Below are 19157 nucleotides of genomic sequence, written 5' to 3' on the forward strand. Positions count from 1 at the left end.
GGAAAATATTATTTTGAAGGGCTTTTTCAGTCCTCATTTTTTATGAAACCAAATAATGATTTTGAAACTGAATACTTTTTTTAATAAACTTATTAATATATCCTTTTTTCCCCTGTGTCTTCTCTTCTTAGGGCCCTCCTGGTCCACCAGGACTTCCAGGACCAAAGGTAATTTTCTTTTATGTGCATTTTTTTGGTGTGAATTCTTTCTGTTAGTGTCAACGAGATTTTAAACTAAAACCTCTCTCTTCAGGGGAATATGGGCTTAAATTTCCAGGGACCCAAGGGTGAAAAGGTGAGTATAGAAAAATGTTGATTATGCAGCCCTCAGTTTTATCCTTTCCTCATGATTTGAGCTTGTTTTTTTGCAATTGACTTAGCTTACATTTTATATTATTGTCTGTGTAAATTATGAAATATTGCTTTCTTATTAAATCTTACAAACAGGGTGAGCAAGGTCTTCAGGGCCCCCCTGGGCCACCTGGGCAGATCAGTGAGCAGAAAAGACCAACTGATGTAGAGTTTCAGAAAGGAGATCAGGTGAGTATGTAGAGAGGAAATCAATGAACATTTTGCTATAAAAGCAGCATTCCATTAAAATGCATTATAAGCTGGAATATAATTATATGGAAGGTACTTTAAAAATAAAAAGAGTTTGAGATAATTAAAATTTTAAAGAGCTTTATTGAAATATAATTTACATACCATACAGTTCACCCATTTAAAGTGTACAATTCCATTCTTTTTTGTGTATTCACAGGGTAGTGAAACCATGACTACAATCTAATTTTAGAACAATCTCATCAGCCACCCTCCAAACCCCATACGTATTTGTTGTTACTCTTCATTTCTCCCCAAACTCTCAGTCCTATGCAACCACTAATCTACTTTTTGGCTCTGTAGATTTCTTGACTCTGATCACTTCACATAAATAGAATCATACAGTATATGGTCTTCTGTGTCTGGCTTCTTCTACTTAGTATGTTTTCACGTTCTTCCATATTGTAGCATGTATCAGTACTTCATTTCTTTTTATGGCTGAATAATGTTCCCTTGTGTAAATATTCCACATATTATTTATCCCTTTATCAGTTGATGAACATTTGTATTGTTAGCATTTTTGGCTATTATGAATAATGCATTCATGTACAAAATTAGGTCATGGTAAGGTCGATGGTCATTGTCTTAGATGACTGTCTTCTCTATATTTCACTGATATACAAAGAGAAAGATGCTATTATAAACCATTGTCATGTTTAGAAATAATTATCTGATACCTTGCTTCTATAGAATAGATGAGATCATACATATCTTTTATAGCACAGTGACCCACCCTTGAACAAAGTGTGTACATTGTTGTTTCACTTAAATGCTAATAATAAAGTTAAGAATTAAGGACAAATTGTACTGAAACTCTACCATCAATATGGATTGGGTCATTTAAGTCCCTGCCAAAATGTATGTGTGTTATATAGACCCTATATCTCCTAGTTTTAGGTATTCTTGCTTTTCATAAAATGTATCATTAATAATTTCATTTCAAGTGTTGTCTTTTTATTTACCTCAAAACTCAGCTTGTACATACATTAGAAATGAACTGAATTAACCAAAGATGGCTCTTAGTTCTTTTGCCTAGCAGATTTCAACTTTGAATTAGAAACATCCTATTATCTTTGGTTATACTACATGAGTCTCTAGTTCAGTTTGTTAAAAGTATTCTTAGCTAGCTCTAGTATTAATGTTGCTTTCCTTTCCCCTACTACTGCGTAGGGACTTCCTGGTGACCGAGGGCCTCCTGGACCTCCAGGGATACGTGGTCCTCCAGTAAGTCACCTAAAATTCTTTAATGTCATTTAATGTAAATTGGTATTGATACATAGCACTCCATGAACCAGTGTTAAACCACTTTTGTGTGTACAGGGGCCTCCAGGTGGTGTGAAAGGTGAGAAGGGTGAGCAAGGAGAGCCTGGCAAAAGAGTAAGTATAATGACCACTAATTCTCTTTGGAAAAAATTTTAAATATGTGTTTGTGTGTGTGTAATTTTATTCTTTCCTCTTAATTCCTATTTTCTTTGTCTCAGAATATCATATTCATTTATTTATTGTAATAGCAAAGTCTGAAAAGTTTACTTAATAGTCCAAGGCAGGGATAGAGTTTGTTATGTTCTTTAATCTCATACTTCCTAAATAACAAGTTTATAATCTTGCATTTCTTTTAATCTTATAGGGTAAACCCGGCAAAGATGGAGAGAGTGGCCAACCAGGAATTCCAGTGAGTAGATAAAGCCTGTCCCCTTCACCTCACCCCCCCCAAAATAACATTTGTATGTGGTTCTAGAGAAGCAGGATGGCAAACAGGCTTGGGTTTGGAAATAGTTATTATGACTGGAAATTATACCTTCTCTTTTGAATACAAACTTAAAATTTCTTTGTTAAAAAATGAAGTTCAGATTTTTAAGTCAGATTTATTGAGATATAGCATGTATACAGTAAAATGAGCCATTTTCAGTGTACAGTTCTGTGTATTTTGGCAAACACATACAGTTGTATAATCAGCTTTAAAATCAAAAACAGTTCCATAACCTTCAAAAGTTCCCCCAACTTTCTTTTGTAGTCATCTTCTCCCTTACCACCCAAAGCCCCTGGCAGCATTTGATCTATTTTCTATCCCTATGATATTCCTTATTCCAGATTGTCATTTCAGTGTAGTCATATTGTATATAGCTTTCTGAATCAGGATTCTTTCACATAGCGTAATACATTGTACTCTTTATCAATAGTTCATTCCTTTTACCGCTGAGAAGTATTTGTTTGTAGGGGTGTATCAAGATTTGTTTATCCATTTGTCCAGGGGAGGATATTTTGGTTGTTTCCAGTTTGGGCCATTATGAATGAAACTGCTCAAAACATTCACATACAGTATTTTGTGTGAACATAAGTTTTTTCTTTCAATAAAAGTTTTGACAGATAATTACTACAAAATAAAGTGGAAAATAAAAGCATGCAAGTCTAGGAATATTATTTCAAGCAGCCTTAGTATCAAGAGTATGCACAATAGATGTTAAAAGAGGTTTTCTGCGGTGACTAACATAACATAATTAAAAAAAAAGGTTTTCAAGAACAGAAAATTTGATGAAATTTTGGAGACCATTCTGAAGGAAAGCAGTAATTCTTAACAAGATGAGAAGTTGGAAGACTTAAAATCAGAAAAATTGGTTTCCAGATGATTTTGTTAAATAGGTAGTCCTCAATTTATAAACTCTATAATCACAAATTACTTTAACATAAAATGGTTTAAGGGGAGGCAAATTCAGGGCCTTAGCTCCTGACAGATTGATCTTTGTTTAATGGTTTAGGCTGCCATGATAATCAATAATTACCTCTGATTGGTTTTCACAGATATCTTCAGGAAAAAGACTGTTCTCTGTTTTCACTGGGAAAACTCAAGTCAGGTCAAATAAAGATAGTCACCAGACAGGTCAAAAAATGACAACTCTTTGGGAATAGGTACTTGAAGAAGCTCCATCCTAGTTCTTTCCCTTCCATTTGCTGCTACGCTGCTGGTTTTCACCTTGATTGGGAACTGTTGGTTTTCAAGGATACCATGGGGCTGAGGAAGGGTGTTGGAACTAGAGCAAGTTAAAATGTCACAAAGCTCTGTGATCTTACCAAGATTAAGTCATTTTGTTTTCCCCAACAAATACTTCCTGGATTGCTACAAGCCTTTGGTTAATTTCTAGTGTTCTAAAAAAGTTGACTCTGACCATTTTTTGCCAGTATTCTTTGTTGCTTTTATGGAGAAGAAGGCGTTTGGACATCTTGACTCTACCATTTTTTTTATTATGTTGTTAGTCACCATACAGTCATCAGTTATTTTTGATGTAGTGTTCCATGATTCACTGTTTGCATATAATACCCAGTGCTCCACACAGTACATGCCCTCCTAAATACCCATCACTGGGCTTACTCTACCATTTTTGCTGATGTCACCCTGATCTCTATATTTTAAAGGGTTTGCCTGGTGATCCTGGTTACCCCGGTAAACCAGGAAGGCATGGAGAAAAGGTAAGAATTTTAATACTTTGAAGTGACTGGTTTTGTTCTACTTAACATAATCCTCTTCTCTTCCAAGGTTTTTTTATTTTTTAATTTTTTAAAGATTTTATTTATTTATTTGACAGACAGAGATCACAAGTAGGTAGAGAGGCAGGCAGAGAGAGAGGGGGAAGCAGGCTCCCTGCCGAGCAGAGAGCCCGATGCGGGGCTTGATCCCATGACCCCAAGATCACAACCTGAGCCGAAGGCAGAGGCTTAACCCACTGAGCCACCAAGTCGCCCCCCAAGGTTTTTTTTAAAGATTTATTTTATTTTATTTATTTGAGAGAGAGAGAGGGCACGAGAGGGTAGTGGTCAGAGGGAAAAGCAGACTCCCCCACTGAGCAGGGAGCCTGATGTGGGACTCAATCCGATCCTGTGACTCAAGGAGCCGAAGGCAGTTGCTTAACCAACTGAGCCACCCAGGTGCTCCCAAGGTTGAGTTCTAAATGAAAAATTTCTTAATAACTAGCTTTTGTATTCAAAACATACCTTCTTTATTCATCTTTTGGTGTTTTGTATCATTTCCTCTAAACTTTCATTCATTGTCCTAAATCACAATCCATGTGATGGAAGACATGACGAATTGTTTAACTTTAGCATTTCCATTGTGAAAAGTTGGTGCCTTCATTTTGAGCATGAATCGGCAAAACTTTTGTTCTCTAGAAAGTGGATTCAGCTCTGTATTAGTGAGGTCCTCATACTAAAAAGGCTTGTAGCTGTGAATTTAGAATGTCTCCACTAAACATTTCCATTCTCTTTGCAATCATTGTCTGAAAGTCTGTGGCTAATTCTTTGTCACTTTTTTTTTTCATTTGGCTATACAGCCTGACTGGAAGTCATTTATTTAGTTATCTATTTTAAAAGTGACTTTGAAAAAATGTACAAAGCACACATTTCCCTTATTTATAGCAGACCACAAAATATCAAGTTTTCTAATCTCTGTGGTCTCTAATTGCTTTATATGAAAACCAATATTGAAAAGCATTTTTTTGCAAGCAAGGAAGAAAAGGTGTTACAAACTTGAATGTACCCAGAGGGCGTATGTTTTAATGGTGATTTATCTCTAAACTAGATCCAACTTCAAGGTTGGACTAGGAGGCACAGCCAGAATAAAGGAACATAATAAATACTCAGACAACAAGATTTTTTTTTTCAAGTAGTAAGTAAAGTGATAGGACCGAATAACTCTTTAAACTAAATAAATGAAGCTTTTAGATAGATGAAGAGTTCCTATGAACAAGTCTAGAACAAAAACAGGGTTGAGAAAGACATCTATCCTTGGGTCTTAGCCAGTAGAATATCAGTTGCATGCCGTGTTTTTCGTGCTGTTGTACCTACTGGTTTATAGTAACTATTTTGTCTCTGAATTTGTCTTTCATTAGTTTCTAAGAGGAAACTCACAAAGCAATTATAATTAATTAGTTGTTGCTGATTACAGTTAAGTCCATCAGCTCTAAAGTATGTCACTAATGGAAATATCTGAGACAACATCATGGGTCTTCCTAGACTTATTTTAATACTGTCTCATTGCCTTAAGTTGTGTTTCTCTTGGAGATATTTTATTATGGATTCCTGGGTCTTTCTGAAACTTAGTTATCTGCTATGTTTTTAAGGAAATTGGTGTTTTTATGTGATTTTTTTTTTTTTACTAATCTACTTTACACTTATATTAAACAGGGCCAAAAGGGTGACGTTGGCCCAACTGGGCCTCCTGGACTTGTAAGTTTTGGGTTTTTTTGTTTTTGTTTTTAGTCTTCATTTAGCAAATTTATATGAATGCATTCTTATTTTTGTGCCTTAGTATTCCTATCCTTTTCCTCATAGAACACAAAATTCCAAGTCATTGGTAACTTCTACTGGCTTAAAAGTCTACATCTAAAAACTTCAGTAATGTTAACCTCAAAGACTTTGTATTGTTCTTCCTATATGTTACTTCTCCATAGTAAAGGTTCAAAATTATGGCACTGGGTTGTTTTGCATCATGAATGCCAAATTATTTCTCAAGTAACCAGCAGGTGGTGCAAATGTTGCTTATAAAGGTTCAATAAAAGATACTTGGGAAACTAGGGATTGGCCCTTTCCCCTGTAGAGCTCTGGAAAGATGGATTTGGTCTTAATAGGTTTTCTCAGTTAGTGATTGTCTGATTCACACATCTTTCTTCCTTGGGTATGTGCTTTCTGGGGGCTCTTAATCATATGTAGGAAACTGCTCTATGAAAGAATAATTAGGGGGTTTGCAGATTTTGTCATGTTTGCACTCACCATGAAATTTAAGTCAAATATATTTCCAATATTATTATGAATAAAATATCATTACTACAGTTTGACATATTGGCTTTCGTTTGGTTGAAATTTGATAAGACTCTTGGTTTTATACTGCCTTGAATCTGTAAAGGTGCAGGTGTCATAACGGCTATATATTCAGATGTTTGAGTAACATTAATTCTTGCTGTCCATAGTCAGTCTCAGATATTGATACTTAGTACTTAACAAATCTAATGAGGATATACTTAAAGATCTTAGACAGTTTTTATTCACTTTCATTTTAAAATCAGAATTTTAGTTCTCTGAGAAATAGTTCCTTTATAAAATTAGATAATAACATTTTTAAAGATTTTACTTATTTATTCATGAGGGACGGAGAGAGAAAGGGAGACAGAGGAAGAGGGAGAAGCAGACTCCCTGCTGAACAGGGAGCCCAATGCGGGACTCAGTCCCAGGACCCTGAGATCATGACCTGAGCTAAAGGCCAATGCCTTTATCTGACTGAGCCCCCCAAGTGCCCCTGAGATAATAACATTTTGATAAATATCAGAAGAAATGGAAATTTTTAAAAAGATTTTATTTATTCATTTAGCAGAGAGGGAGAGTACAAGCAGGGAGAGCAGCAGGCAGAGTGAGAAGGAGAAGCAGGCTCTCTGCTGAGCCAGGAGCCCGATGTGGGACTTCATCCCAGGACCCTGGGGTCACAACCTGAGCCGAAGGCAGCTGCTTAACGAACTGAGCCACCCAGCTGTCCCAGAAATGGAAATTTTGTGAATGCATTCCTATCCAGCAGCTCACTTTCCCTTTTGAACTATCATCTCCATTCCAGGTCGCACAACTTTCAGTCTCCTTTTGTCTGAATAGTTCTATCCAATAGAATCAAGATGAAATATTGTACTTTGGCAGTAGGTGTTGATTTGTATGCCAGCTCAACATTTGCTTAAATCTAAAGCTTAATTATCATTATAGCTCTATGAGATTAATTTCTTTATATTTCAGTTATTTAACATGAAATTCTTTAGACAGTGAGATTCTAATAAGACCAAGAGAAAAGGAGTGATCAGTCAGTTGATTCTAATCAATAAATCCCTCCTAAAAGAGATGAGTTTGTTTCGTTTTGTTTTAGAGGAAGAGAGAAATGTGGGTTGATAAAGAGAAAGATTGGGAGAAGGCATTATAGATATTTGAAATGGCATATTCAAAGCAAAGGACAGGAATGTGCAAGATCCATGAAGTGGTTATAACCAGATAGACCTCACTCTCCGAAAACTTCACTGCTAGAAATAATAGGAGATGAAATAGGTGAGAGAGGTATTGGAAAGGAGAAGAAATTTGACAGAGTCCATGGTGAAAAGTAGCATCAGACATAGTAAGAAGTGGTGAGCAATTTTGAGTCCTTAAATAGGATAGCTAACACAGAGAAATTGATTTTTAAGGAAGTATATCCTAGCAGTAGATTGGATTGAAAGGAAGAAGCTCTGAGGTGCTTCTGTTAGTCCAAGTGTAAGATGGGCATAGTGGCTGTAGCAACAGGAAAGAAGGAGGTGAATTAGACATTTTCAGTAAAGAATTATCAGGCTTAGGTAACTGGAATGAACTGAATGTGATAAGAGACATAAAAAAAAAGTTCTAGCTCAAAAGCCTAGGGCTCTGAGGGTGGTAATATTATTACTGGTATTTAACAGTTTCTAATCAGTTGCAGGATAGGAGTGATATGGAATGTGGCTCATAATATGTGTACTTGTCTTGATGATATTGCATGCAGAGCTTTGTGAAAATGATGACACTGTAATTGTGTGTAGCTGATAGGTTATTTTTAGAACAAATCACTTCCCCTTTGAGTTCCTTTATTTTTTTCTTTCATAATAAAGGTAATTCCTAGGCCTGGGACTGGTGTAACTGTAGGAGAAAAAGGAAACATTGGATTACCCGGCTTGCCTGGAGAAAAAGGAGAGCGAGGACTTCCTGGAATACAGGGTCCGCCTGGCCTTCCTGGACCTCCAGGTAAAAGAGACTGTACTTAATGTTCTTGTGTTTGTAGCATCTTTCCTAATCCACATGTCTGGTATTATCATACTAGTTCCAGGTTGAGCAGGGCAGTAGAAGACATGCGTATTTTTTAATTGACGGATACTTCTCAACTCGTACTATAGCCTTTCTCACCAAATTTCTCACCTGTACTTAAAAAAAAAATCCATTGGATAGTTCCCTTTTACCCCAAAAATACAATTTCTACCTTTTATTAATAAATTGCACCCGGTGTTTCTGTGATCCAAAATGAATCATTACGTTTTTCATTCTGCTATGGAAGGGAATGCTATTCTAATAATGCCTAGTTTTATAATATTTCCTGTATTAAAATAGTAATTGACCCTCTCCACTTAGAATTCCAAAAATATATCTATGTAGAAATCCTTATAGTGATTTTGCTCTGCAATAAAATTTGGGGGCTCAGCACTGAGTGTTATATCATTCCCTTATTGGAGATAGATAATACAGTCGAGCATTTCTAATTTGGCCATAGACTGAGTAGCACCCTTGTCCAGCATGTGTATTTGGATGTTCTCTAAAATGAAGAGATAATATGGATTTATGTAAAATATGAAAAGTCATCTGGCATAGCACCTGGCAAACATATATGTTTAATAAATTATTGTTCCCTACCCTTCAAAAATTTGACTAATGAATTAATAACATGATGAGATGAGTGATACTCAGTGATCCCCCCCAAGGAGAAAGAATAAATGTGGGTTCTTTTCTTTCTAAGGATACACTTTGAATTTCTAATTTCAAGGTAGCAGACTAAACACATACTATGTCTAGAAAATTCAGATAAGGAATTCTTCCAGGATGCAACAAAAAAGTTTTAGGATTAGGTCATATGAAAGAAAAATTAAGAGACAAGGGATAAACCTAGGAGTTCTAAAATTTACCATGCAGGAGTTTAATGAGGAGAGAATGGGACAACAGGCAATATTTGCAAAATTAATGACTGAGAACTTCTATTTATTGAAAGAAAACATGAGTCCCTATGAAAGTGTATGAATTACCAAGCAAGAGTAAGATAATAATACACAAATACATAATGACATATTGTAGGGACATTTTAGAATTTAAGGATAAAAAGAAGTTCTTAAAAACTCTCTGAGGGAAAAGGCAGACCACCTACAAAGCAATGAGAGTCAGAGGAAGATATTGGAGCATTTTCAGAGTAATAAAGAAAAATAATTATTAATTTGGGATTCTTTATTACATCAAACTGTTATTGTAGTGTGAAGATAGGATACTTAGAAAATTTCCCACCTCCAGAACGTCTCTAAAGTAGTTACTGGAGGGTTTAGTCTAAGAAGAGGGAAATGAATTCAGGATGAACTTGGGGGGTGGGAATGGGTGAAATATAAGAATGAATGGTTAGGAAAGATATTTTGTGGAACTATAATTATACACATTGTTACCATTGGATGAGGTGATGCAGAGAGAAGAGGGGGAAATCAATCATAAGGTTTTTTGGTCTTATTAGCAAGAGAGAATACTAATATTATTAATTCTCAGTTTTTAGAAAAATGTAAGTTTAAGTACATAGGTCAAAATTTTAGTAGTAACCACTAGAGAAGACTATAAGTAAAATGCATGACTTATACATCCTTTGAGAAAAGAGAATAACCAAAAATCTGGATTTACATAATATAATTTAGAATTGGGACAAAACAGACACAGACAAACTTTGGTAAATAGAAAATAAAATATAAGATGACGAGAAGTCAAAAACAAATCAGCAACTCCAATAAATTTGAAAGGGCTAAACATTGATTAAAAGACAAAAACTAAAATAAAATTGAAATACGAATATATACTGTGCATAATAGGCCCATTTAAGTTAAAAGGACATAATTTTTTTAAATAAAGCTGTTGAAAGGTATTAGGCAAGTGCTATCTAAAAGAAAGCTGGTTTAACAATTCTAATACAGTATGAAATAGAATTCAAATCAAGAAGTACATTAAAAAGAGAGATATTTCATATGGATATAGACAGATTATACCACAATGATGTAAATGTCATGAAATTTTATACATCTAAAAATACAGCTTTGAATATATAAAGTAAAAACTGATAAACTACAAGTGATAACATATTAAGGAGGTGAAAAATAAATCAGGATATAAATGATTTGAGCAACAATGTCAAGCTGCATATGTGGGAGAAAGAAAAGCTGTGTGCCGCAAAGTATATACATTCTTTTCAAACTTATGTGAAACATTTACAAAAATCTACTCTCCTAGATCAGAAAAAAATCTTTCATTTTTAAAAAGATTTATCTATTTATTACTGAGAGAGCAGGTGTACGTTCGCACACACACAGACACACAGGGGTGCAAGTTTGGGGAGGGGCAGGAAAGAATCTTAGAGCAGACTGGAGCAAATGCCACCGAACTTGAGCCCAGTGTGTGCCTGGATCCCACCACCCATGAGATCACAACCTGAGCCGAAACCAAGAGTGGGACACTTAACTGACTGAGCCAAACAGGTGCCTCCTGAAAAAATCTTTTAAAATTATTTTTAAATAATGGGATGCTATACAGAAATAAAAATAAACTTATAGCCACATTCAAAAATATTGGAACTTTACAAACATAAGAAATAAGCCTGACATAAAGGAGTACATTCTGTATGATTTCATTGCAATGAAGTTCAAAAACAAGCAAAACTAATTCAGAAGTTAGAATATTTGTTATCCTTGGGAAAGAGAGGGCAGTGACTGTGATGGGTAGATGAAGGGGCTCCTGGAGAGTTGGTGATGTTCTAGTTCTTGGGGGTAGTGGTTACCAGGTGTGTTCCTTTTGGACAATGTATTAAACTGTATACCCTTACAGTTTTGGGTATGTATGCCATGCTTCAACATGCAAATCCAATCAGCTTGATCCAGAATTTTTTTTCTGGTTAGTACTAAGGCCAGCTGGCATAGCATTTGGTCCAAGACTCTGGAATTACATGATCTCGATCTCCATTCATATCCTGGATTTAACCACTTCCTGTCATGGAGATTTTAGCCAAGTTATTCACTCTCTGAGTTTCAGTTTCTTCATCTGTAAAACAGGCTTATTATGCTACCCTGTGTATAGTTATTAAGGTGATTAAATCCTCTCAAAAAATTAAAAAAATTATTTGCAGGCTATGCTCTGTCACCACAGTGAAATGAAGTTAGAAATTAACAGCAGAAAGCACCAAATATCTTTACATTTGTATATTAAAATGAGCATATGTAAATAACTTTGGAGGTAAGCAAGAAATAAAGGGAAATGACTAAATGCTAAACAACCTTATATCAAAACTTATTAAACATAGCCAAAGTGGTGACCTTAATGTATCACAAAATTAATGATACTAAACATAAATGAGCTAATTTGAAAAAATAATAAGATCTGAAATAAGCATAAACAAAATAGAAGGAAAAACTTGATAAAGGTAAAAATAAGAAAAAAATATGATCAAGAGAAAAACAAGAGAAGGCACAAATAATATCAATAAAGTATTATTACCATAAATACAATTAAATTTTTTTAAATTATAAGAAAACTGTAAAACTCCATCAATATACTGGAAATTCTAAATGAAATATCCATTCCTCATGAAACAAAAAACACAAATTACTAAAATTTTCCTGAGAAAATAAAAAAACCTTAGTAGATTAATTACCATGGAAGATTTAGAAATGTTAAGGATTTCTATGAAAAAAACATTTTATAGGTGGTTATATAGTTTTGTGGATAAATTCTACTAAGTTGTTGGGTGAGTAATTCTGATATTTTACAAACTTTTTCAGAACTTTTTTTTAAAAAAGGACATTTAATTTTATAACATTGACACCAAACCACCAAGGAGATAGCACTAGAAATAATTATACAATTCACTCTCATTTATGAATATAAAAACAACAATCCTAAATAAAATATTTGCAAATCCAGAAAAACATGAAATAATATGATGATATGACCAACTAGATTTTACCCTAAGATTTCAAGGATGGTTCAACATTATTGTAATTGACTATATTGACACATTAAAAGAGAATGGGCCAATATTTGCTAAGAGAAGAGTAAAATTCAATGCTCATTCAATTTTTGAAAGGTAAAAAAGTTATCAGACTACGTTTGGGGATGCCTGGGTGGCTCAGTGGGTTGAGCTGCTGCCTTTGGCTCGGGTCGGGATCCCGGGGTCCTGGGATCGAGTCCCCCGTCAGGCTCGTTGCTCGGCAGGGAGCCTGCCTCTCTCTCCGTTTCTGCCTGCTTGTGTGCTTTTTCTCTCTCTTTTTCTGACAAATAAATAAATCAATCAAATCTTTTAAGAAAGGAAAAAAAAAACTAGGTTTAAAAGGGAACTTGATGAAGCTGCCTCATATAGGAAGTATAGGACTGTGTAGGAAATGTCATACTTTTTGTGGTAAACATGAGGAACATTCACATTCAAGTAAAAAATAAGATACACATACTCAGAATTGTCTATACCATTTGTCCTTACACTGGAGAGACCAGCCAGTACACTACATCTGGAAGAAAAAAGAGGTGTAAGGATGGAACAAAACCCCAAATTTGAGTTATTCACAAACCTTATTATAATCTACCTAGAAAGCCTAAAAGAATCAAATGACACCAGAACTTAGTATGTTTGCAAGGTGGACAGATATGATAGTTGCATACTTAAATAATTTGTCTTTCTTTTTACCAGCAGTAAAAAACTAAAACGTATAAGAAAAACAATCCAGTTAACAATAGTAATAGCAATAAAATTCACAGTAGTAATCAAATTAACCCATGAATAAACCAAACAAAAGATGTGTAAGACCTTTTTTCAGAGTTCTATAAGATATCATTAAATAATATAAATTAATAAATAATGGAGAGACCTAATTTCTTGATATGAGAACTCAATATTATAAACAGATGATTCTCTCAAAATTTCATATTTAAATTCAAATAAATCTCATTTAAAATTCCAGTATTTTTTAAATGAAACTGACAAACTGATTTTAAAACGCACTTAGAAGATAAATTTGTAAGTCTAGTAAAGATGGTTTTTATTCATTTTTCAGCTAACATCTTCTTTCATGAAAATAGAAGCATTTTCTTTTTTTTATCCTATTAATACTTTATTTCTGAATTTTTCCCAAAGCATTTTCTTTTTTTAATTTAAATTCAATTAGCCCACTTATAGTATATCATTATAAAGATGGTTTTGAAAAAGAACAAAGATGTGTATATTTTCCTTAGCAGTTTTGAAAACGTTATTCAAATCATTTATAATTATAATGATTATTTTTATTATTATAAAAAGATGCGTTCATGTTACAGGAATAGGTAGTGCAGAAGAATGTCCAAAAATAGAGCCATGTTTGCATGAAAACTTTGAGATGCTTCTTTTTCTCTTCCTAATATTTTCTAGTATTTCTTAGATTAAAAGATCATAGCATCGAAGAAGAGCAAGTAGAGGGTTGTTAGTACATTTCCCAAAGTAGTAAAGCTACCTTAAATTATTCTTTCTTACACTCAAACTGGTAGTTACATTATTTAAAAATTTTCATGCTTTTCCAGATGTCAATTCTTATAGAAAAAAAATAAGAACATAACTGGCATTATACATTAAAGGAAGATCTTATCATTATTTACATCTCATTGAGAACTAAAGTAGTATCTCTAAAATAAGATCATTTTGATCACTTTATTTTTTTAATCTTAGGGACTGCAGTTACCGGTCCTCCTGGCCCCCCCGGCTTTCCTGGAGAAAGGGGCCAGAAAGGTGATGAAGGTCCACCTGGAATTTCTGTTCCTGGATCTCCTGGACTTGATGGACAGCCTGGGGCTCCTGGACTTCCAGGGCCTCCTGGCCCTCCTGGCCCTCACATCCCTCCTAGTAAGCTATACTTTTCTCCTAAATTCTGTGGGTTTGGTTTTGTTTTCATTCGTAGGTGAATCCAGCTGAAGGTTTGCACTATTCTACTGCTTTTTCTACTTTTGATTTTTGGTGATTCTTTGATGTTTAAATTTTCTCTTGAAATTATCGCCAATATTATATCTTCCTTTTGCTTATAGGTAGTTGTATTACTGCAGAGAAGTAACTGAAAATAGATCTTTTTTTTTTCTAGTCTGCTTTCTTTTTGTTTAGTCTTCTGGATATTTTGCAACAATTAGTTTGCTATCCTTTATCTTGTCTCAGGTGATGAGATATGTGAAGCAGGCCCTCCAGGCCCTCCGGGATTGCCAGGTGATACAGGACTCCAAGGAGAACGAGGAGTGAAAGGTTTGACCCCCATAGTCATTCCTTCATTCTTTCAGATCTTCAGCCAAATGCCCTATATCCTCCACTCTACCTTAGTCACTCATTGTTATGGTCTTACTCCCAAGACCATCTCATCACCAGTAGTGCACACTTACATAATCTTGATTTCATGAATTCCATTTTCTGACCACTGTATCCTTTCTAGCTCACTACCTATAATAACCTGACTCCAAGATTACTTCAGCCTCACTGATACCTATCAATTTTGACTCTCCCTCAACCTTTTGATATTCTTTCTTCCCTCATAACCTATAAATGTCAGGTCAATCATTGTAAACAATCCCATGTATAAACCCTTGCCTCCTTCACTCTTCTCTCACTTGATTGTATGAACTCACTTGGAACAAAAGCCTAGTTTTGGTAATTCCAAATGATCACATCTTCTGAGCCTACACCTTCTCTTCCCTCCTCAAATTTTTAACACCTCCTCTTCCATTCTCATGTTAAGATTCTGACCTACTTCCACTTCCACTGACCAACTGAAGCAGTAAGAGAATTTTCACAGATTACCACTATTTTACCATTTACCATTTACTTGAATCTGTGCACATATATTCTGCACTCCAGCCTATTACTATCACTGCTCTTATCTAAAGCCAGTTCTTCTATTTATTCAGTAGATTCCATTCCCTCTTGTGTTCCCAAGGATTTCATTCCAGAAATTCTTGCCTCTTCCACATTGTCAGTTTTTCCCTTTTACTGGATCATTCCTGGCGGCATACAAATATACCTTTTTTCACCCAACTAAAAAACACCTTATCCCACTTTCCCTGCCAGATCCTGCTCTATTCCCTTGCTCCCATTGCGGCAAAACTCCTCCAGAATTTCCTACTTACCATCTCTGGATACTCTTACTCCAATCAAGTTTTTACTCCCCTAATCCACCACTCCATAGATGCTGTTTTTGTCAAAGTCACCAGCAGCCTATACCCCGCTAATCCAAATATGTTTTTTTACTCTTTTTCCATTTCTAAACACTTTCCTCACTTGTCCTGATTTTCTTCATACCTCCTTGGATTATTAATATATTAGATATAGAGGTAGTGATAGAGATAGATATGTCTATATATATCTCTTTCTGTATAGTTGTCTATCTCAATCTCTTTATATGTATATCAATGTATCTATATAATCTCCCATGAAAAATACAGAACTTTTCCAGGACTCTAGAAGACTCTTGTGCCCCCTAGTCAGCACTCTCAAAGGTAACCACTAGCTTATCCTCTATCATACATTAATTTGCCTAATCTTGAACTTTGTATAAATGGACTCATACAATATGGGCTCTTTTGTGTCTGATTCTTTTGTCCAATATTATGTCTGTAGGATACCTATATTTTTGTTTCTAGCAATATTTTTCACTTCTCTTTGGTGTTCTTTGTATGAATATACCTGAATATTCATTCTAATGTTAACAGACATTTGGTCTAGGGCTATTATAAGTAAAGCTGCTGTGAACATTCTTACACATATATTTTGTACGACATAAGCATTCATTTCTTTTGTGTATATACCTGAGAATGGAATTGCTGTGTTATAGGGGTAATTGCAGGTGTTGTTTCCATAGATAACACCAAACCATTTTTCCAAAGTGGTTTTAGTTTCTAGTTACCTGATGACTTATTGATGCCAAACCTCTTTTCTTATAGTTTGTATATTCTCTTTGTCACGTGCCTTTTTCCCATTTTTAATTGGGTTGTTAGATATATGTATCACAACTATCTTCTTCCATTCTGTGACTTGGTTTTTTACTCATGGTTTTTTTTAGCATAAGTTATTAATTAGAAGAAATCCAATCATTAATGTCTTCTTTTATGGTTAGTGTTATTTATGTTCTGTTTAGAAATCTTTGCTTATCCCAAGATATTATCCCAAGGTGATATTTCTATGTGTTTTCTTCTAAAAGCTTTATCATTTTGACTTTTACATTTTGATCTTTTATCTGTCTTCAAGTAATGTTTGTGTTTGAAGCAGGCATCAAAGTACTTTTTCCATATGGATATTGAATTGGCTCAATATTATAGTACAAACGACCATCATTTCTCCAATGAATCACATTAGCACTTTTGTTGTAAATCCTAATGATACTATGTGTATGAGTCTGTTTCTGACCTCTCTGTTTTGTTCATTGTTCTATTTGTTTCTCCTTCCACCAATGCTAGACTATCTAAATTATTGTAGCTTTATAGTAAGTTCTGGCTTAATTTGCATTTTGGCATGTATTTGAAATTTATCTATCCAATGTATAATTTTGGAATGCCCCAAATATTTTAGTCCTTTTCCCTCTTCTGTATTTGAACTCATTCAGTCACTCTCCTGACTTTAAATACTACATATTTGCCAGTGACTTTGAATTTTATATCTCTTGTCCAGAGATAACTTTTTTCCTCTAGATTAGTATATCCAGCTGTCTACTTAACATTTTGAACTTGACATTTGACCAAGTTAAAGTCCTGATCTCTGTTGCCTCTTCCCTCATAATTTTACCACTTATATCTTCCCTTTTTAAAATGCAGGCCACCCTAGCCTTTTGGTTGCTTGGGCTAAAAACCTTGGAGTCATCTTTGATTCTCTTCTTTTGTATTCCAGGTATGATCCATGAGAAAATCCCATGAGCTCTATTTTCAGATATACCCAGAATCTAACTGGTTCTCATCTTCATTGCTGTCACTCTGGGATGAGCCCTCATCTCTCCTAGATTACTTCAGCAATAGCCACTTAAATGGTTACCCTATTTCCATCATTGCACATCCTTTCTGTTCTCAATATAGTAGCTAGAGACATCCTTTTAAAACTTAAGTCATATCTTCTTGCTTTCTGTTTACACTTTTTTACTGGATTCTCATTTCACTCATTGTAAAAGCCAGGCTTTACGGTGGCCTATGTAATGTGTTATGATATACCACTCATTATAACCTGTGAACTGTCTGACGTGCTTCCCTTGCCTCTCTCTACTCCAGCAGTCTGGTCTCCTTGATGTTTCTTGAAAAGGCCAAACATGGCTATTCTTTCTTCCTGGAGTACCTCTACATTCATTAGGCACACGTCATATCCTTTAAGTTGTTTTATCATATATCATCATCTCATTTCACCATATTATTAAAATTGTAACCTGCCACCCATCCCTAGCATGTTCAATCACATTTACCCAGGTGTATTTTTTCTATAAACATAACACCTTTTGATATATTTATATCTATATCTATATTATACATATATATATTATATTTGAGATATATATATATATGTTAATAATTTGTTACCTTCATTGTTTATTATTCCTTTCCACTGGTAGGAGGCAAACACCATGAAGGCATGGATTTTTGCCTGTTTTGTTTGTTTTGCCTGTTTTGTTTTGTCTGTTTTGTTTACCAGTATATCATAGACACCTGGAACCAGTACTTGGCAAATAATAGACACTTGGCAAATATTGATCAAATGAATTGATTCTAATATAGGCTTCTCTATACTATACTATTGGGTTGGAATGTTGTTCCTTGATGCTAACTTCTTTAGAAGCTACCTAAAGGAGATTGACATACCCCTTTGAGTAAAATTTGTTTCTCAATATGCTTTTCTCTAGGTGACAAAGGTGACACCTGCTTCAACTGTATTGGAACTGGTGTTTCAGGGCCTCCAGGTCAACCTGGTCTACCAGGTCTTCCAGGTCCTCCAGGTAAAACATCGTGCCTCAGGGCAACCTTTTAAAAATATTTCTTGGCTAAATATTAGTGAGCTCAGTTTTATAATGATGCCAGTTTCTCATATTCATAAATAATTAAATATGAAATGCCTCTATCTGCTACAAAATAGATTATGCTCTTGTTTCTAATACCTGAAGCTACCAATATTTTCTCTTAAAGTCTTTTGACAATACTATTCCAAGAAAAATATCTTCCCTGTTTTCCATATGGTGAGGAAAATAACTCATACAGAATGAAACTTCTTTCTTCCAAAAAGCTGGGGGAAAAGCCCATAATGTCTGGCCCCTGAGTGTAGTTTCCAGTGGCAGAGCTTCTAGTCTTTGGAGATGTATCACATGTCATTAAGGGACAGGGCTTCTACTGTAGTTTGGCAACCAACTGCCCATATTTCTCTTTCTATACATAACTCCTGCTTCCCTGTTTCCAATCAAAATTATATTTGATATCCATCAGACCCACAGCTCTCTCTCAACTGCCTCTGGGATATCCCAATATTATATTCTCTTGGAATCACACTTTATGTTTGTGTCAGGGATGTCTCTTACCTTTCTGTCTAGTATGTCTGCCAAAGAAACCAATTCATTTAGCACTTGGAAATACATTTTTAGATGGTCTTATAGCTGCCACTGGAAGTTAATAATCTAGCTTTGTACCTCCAGTCTAGTGGTTTTCAAACTTGGGAGTACATTAGAGTTACCTGGAGGACTAGCTAAAAACCCATATTGGTGGTGCCACCCCCAAAGTTTCTGATTCAGTAGA

The 19157-nt window shown here is 34.9% G+C and overlaps 1 protein-coding gene across 4 annotated transcripts in view; it reads left to right on the forward strand.

Moving 5' to 3' along the window:
• COL4A5 (collagen type IV alpha 5 chain) overlaps nucleotides 1-19157 on the forward strand; it is a 224602-nt gene that overhangs the window by 126290 nt on the left and 79155 nt on the right. For all 4 annotated transcript variants that reach the window (XR_004380245.1, XR_004380244.1, XR_004380246.1 and 1 more), the window contains exons 11-22: nucleotides 132-167; nucleotides 253-294; nucleotides 447-539; nucleotides 1770-1823; nucleotides 1920-1976; nucleotides 2227-2271; nucleotides 4011-4064; nucleotides 5775-5816; nucleotides 8234-8366; nucleotides 14095-14268; nucleotides 14572-14655; nucleotides 18278-18370. Coding sequence is in view for 1 of the 4 variants with exons in the window: in XM_032837167.1 (XP_032693058.1) it covers nucleotides 132-167; nucleotides 253-294; nucleotides 447-539; nucleotides 1770-1823; nucleotides 1920-1976; nucleotides 2227-2271; nucleotides 4011-4064; nucleotides 5775-5816; nucleotides 8234-8366; nucleotides 14095-14268; nucleotides 14572-14655; nucleotides 18278-18370 (907 nt within the window). In the remaining 3 variants the exon portion in view is untranslated. The remainder of the gene's footprint in view (nucleotides 1-131; nucleotides 168-252; nucleotides 295-446; nucleotides 540-1769; nucleotides 1824-1919; nucleotides 1977-2226; nucleotides 2272-4010; nucleotides 4065-5774; nucleotides 5817-8233; nucleotides 8367-14094; nucleotides 14269-14571; nucleotides 14656-18277; nucleotides 18371-19157) is intronic.

Source organism: Lontra canadensis, unplaced genomic scaffold (assembly GCF_010015895.1).
Source record: "Lontra canadensis isolate GAN:19392208 unplaced genomic scaffold, GSC_riverotter_1.0 scaffold96, whole genome shotgun sequence".
Taxonomy (NCBI): Eukaryota; Metazoa; Chordata; class Mammalia; order Carnivora; family Mustelidae; genus Lontra; species Lontra canadensis.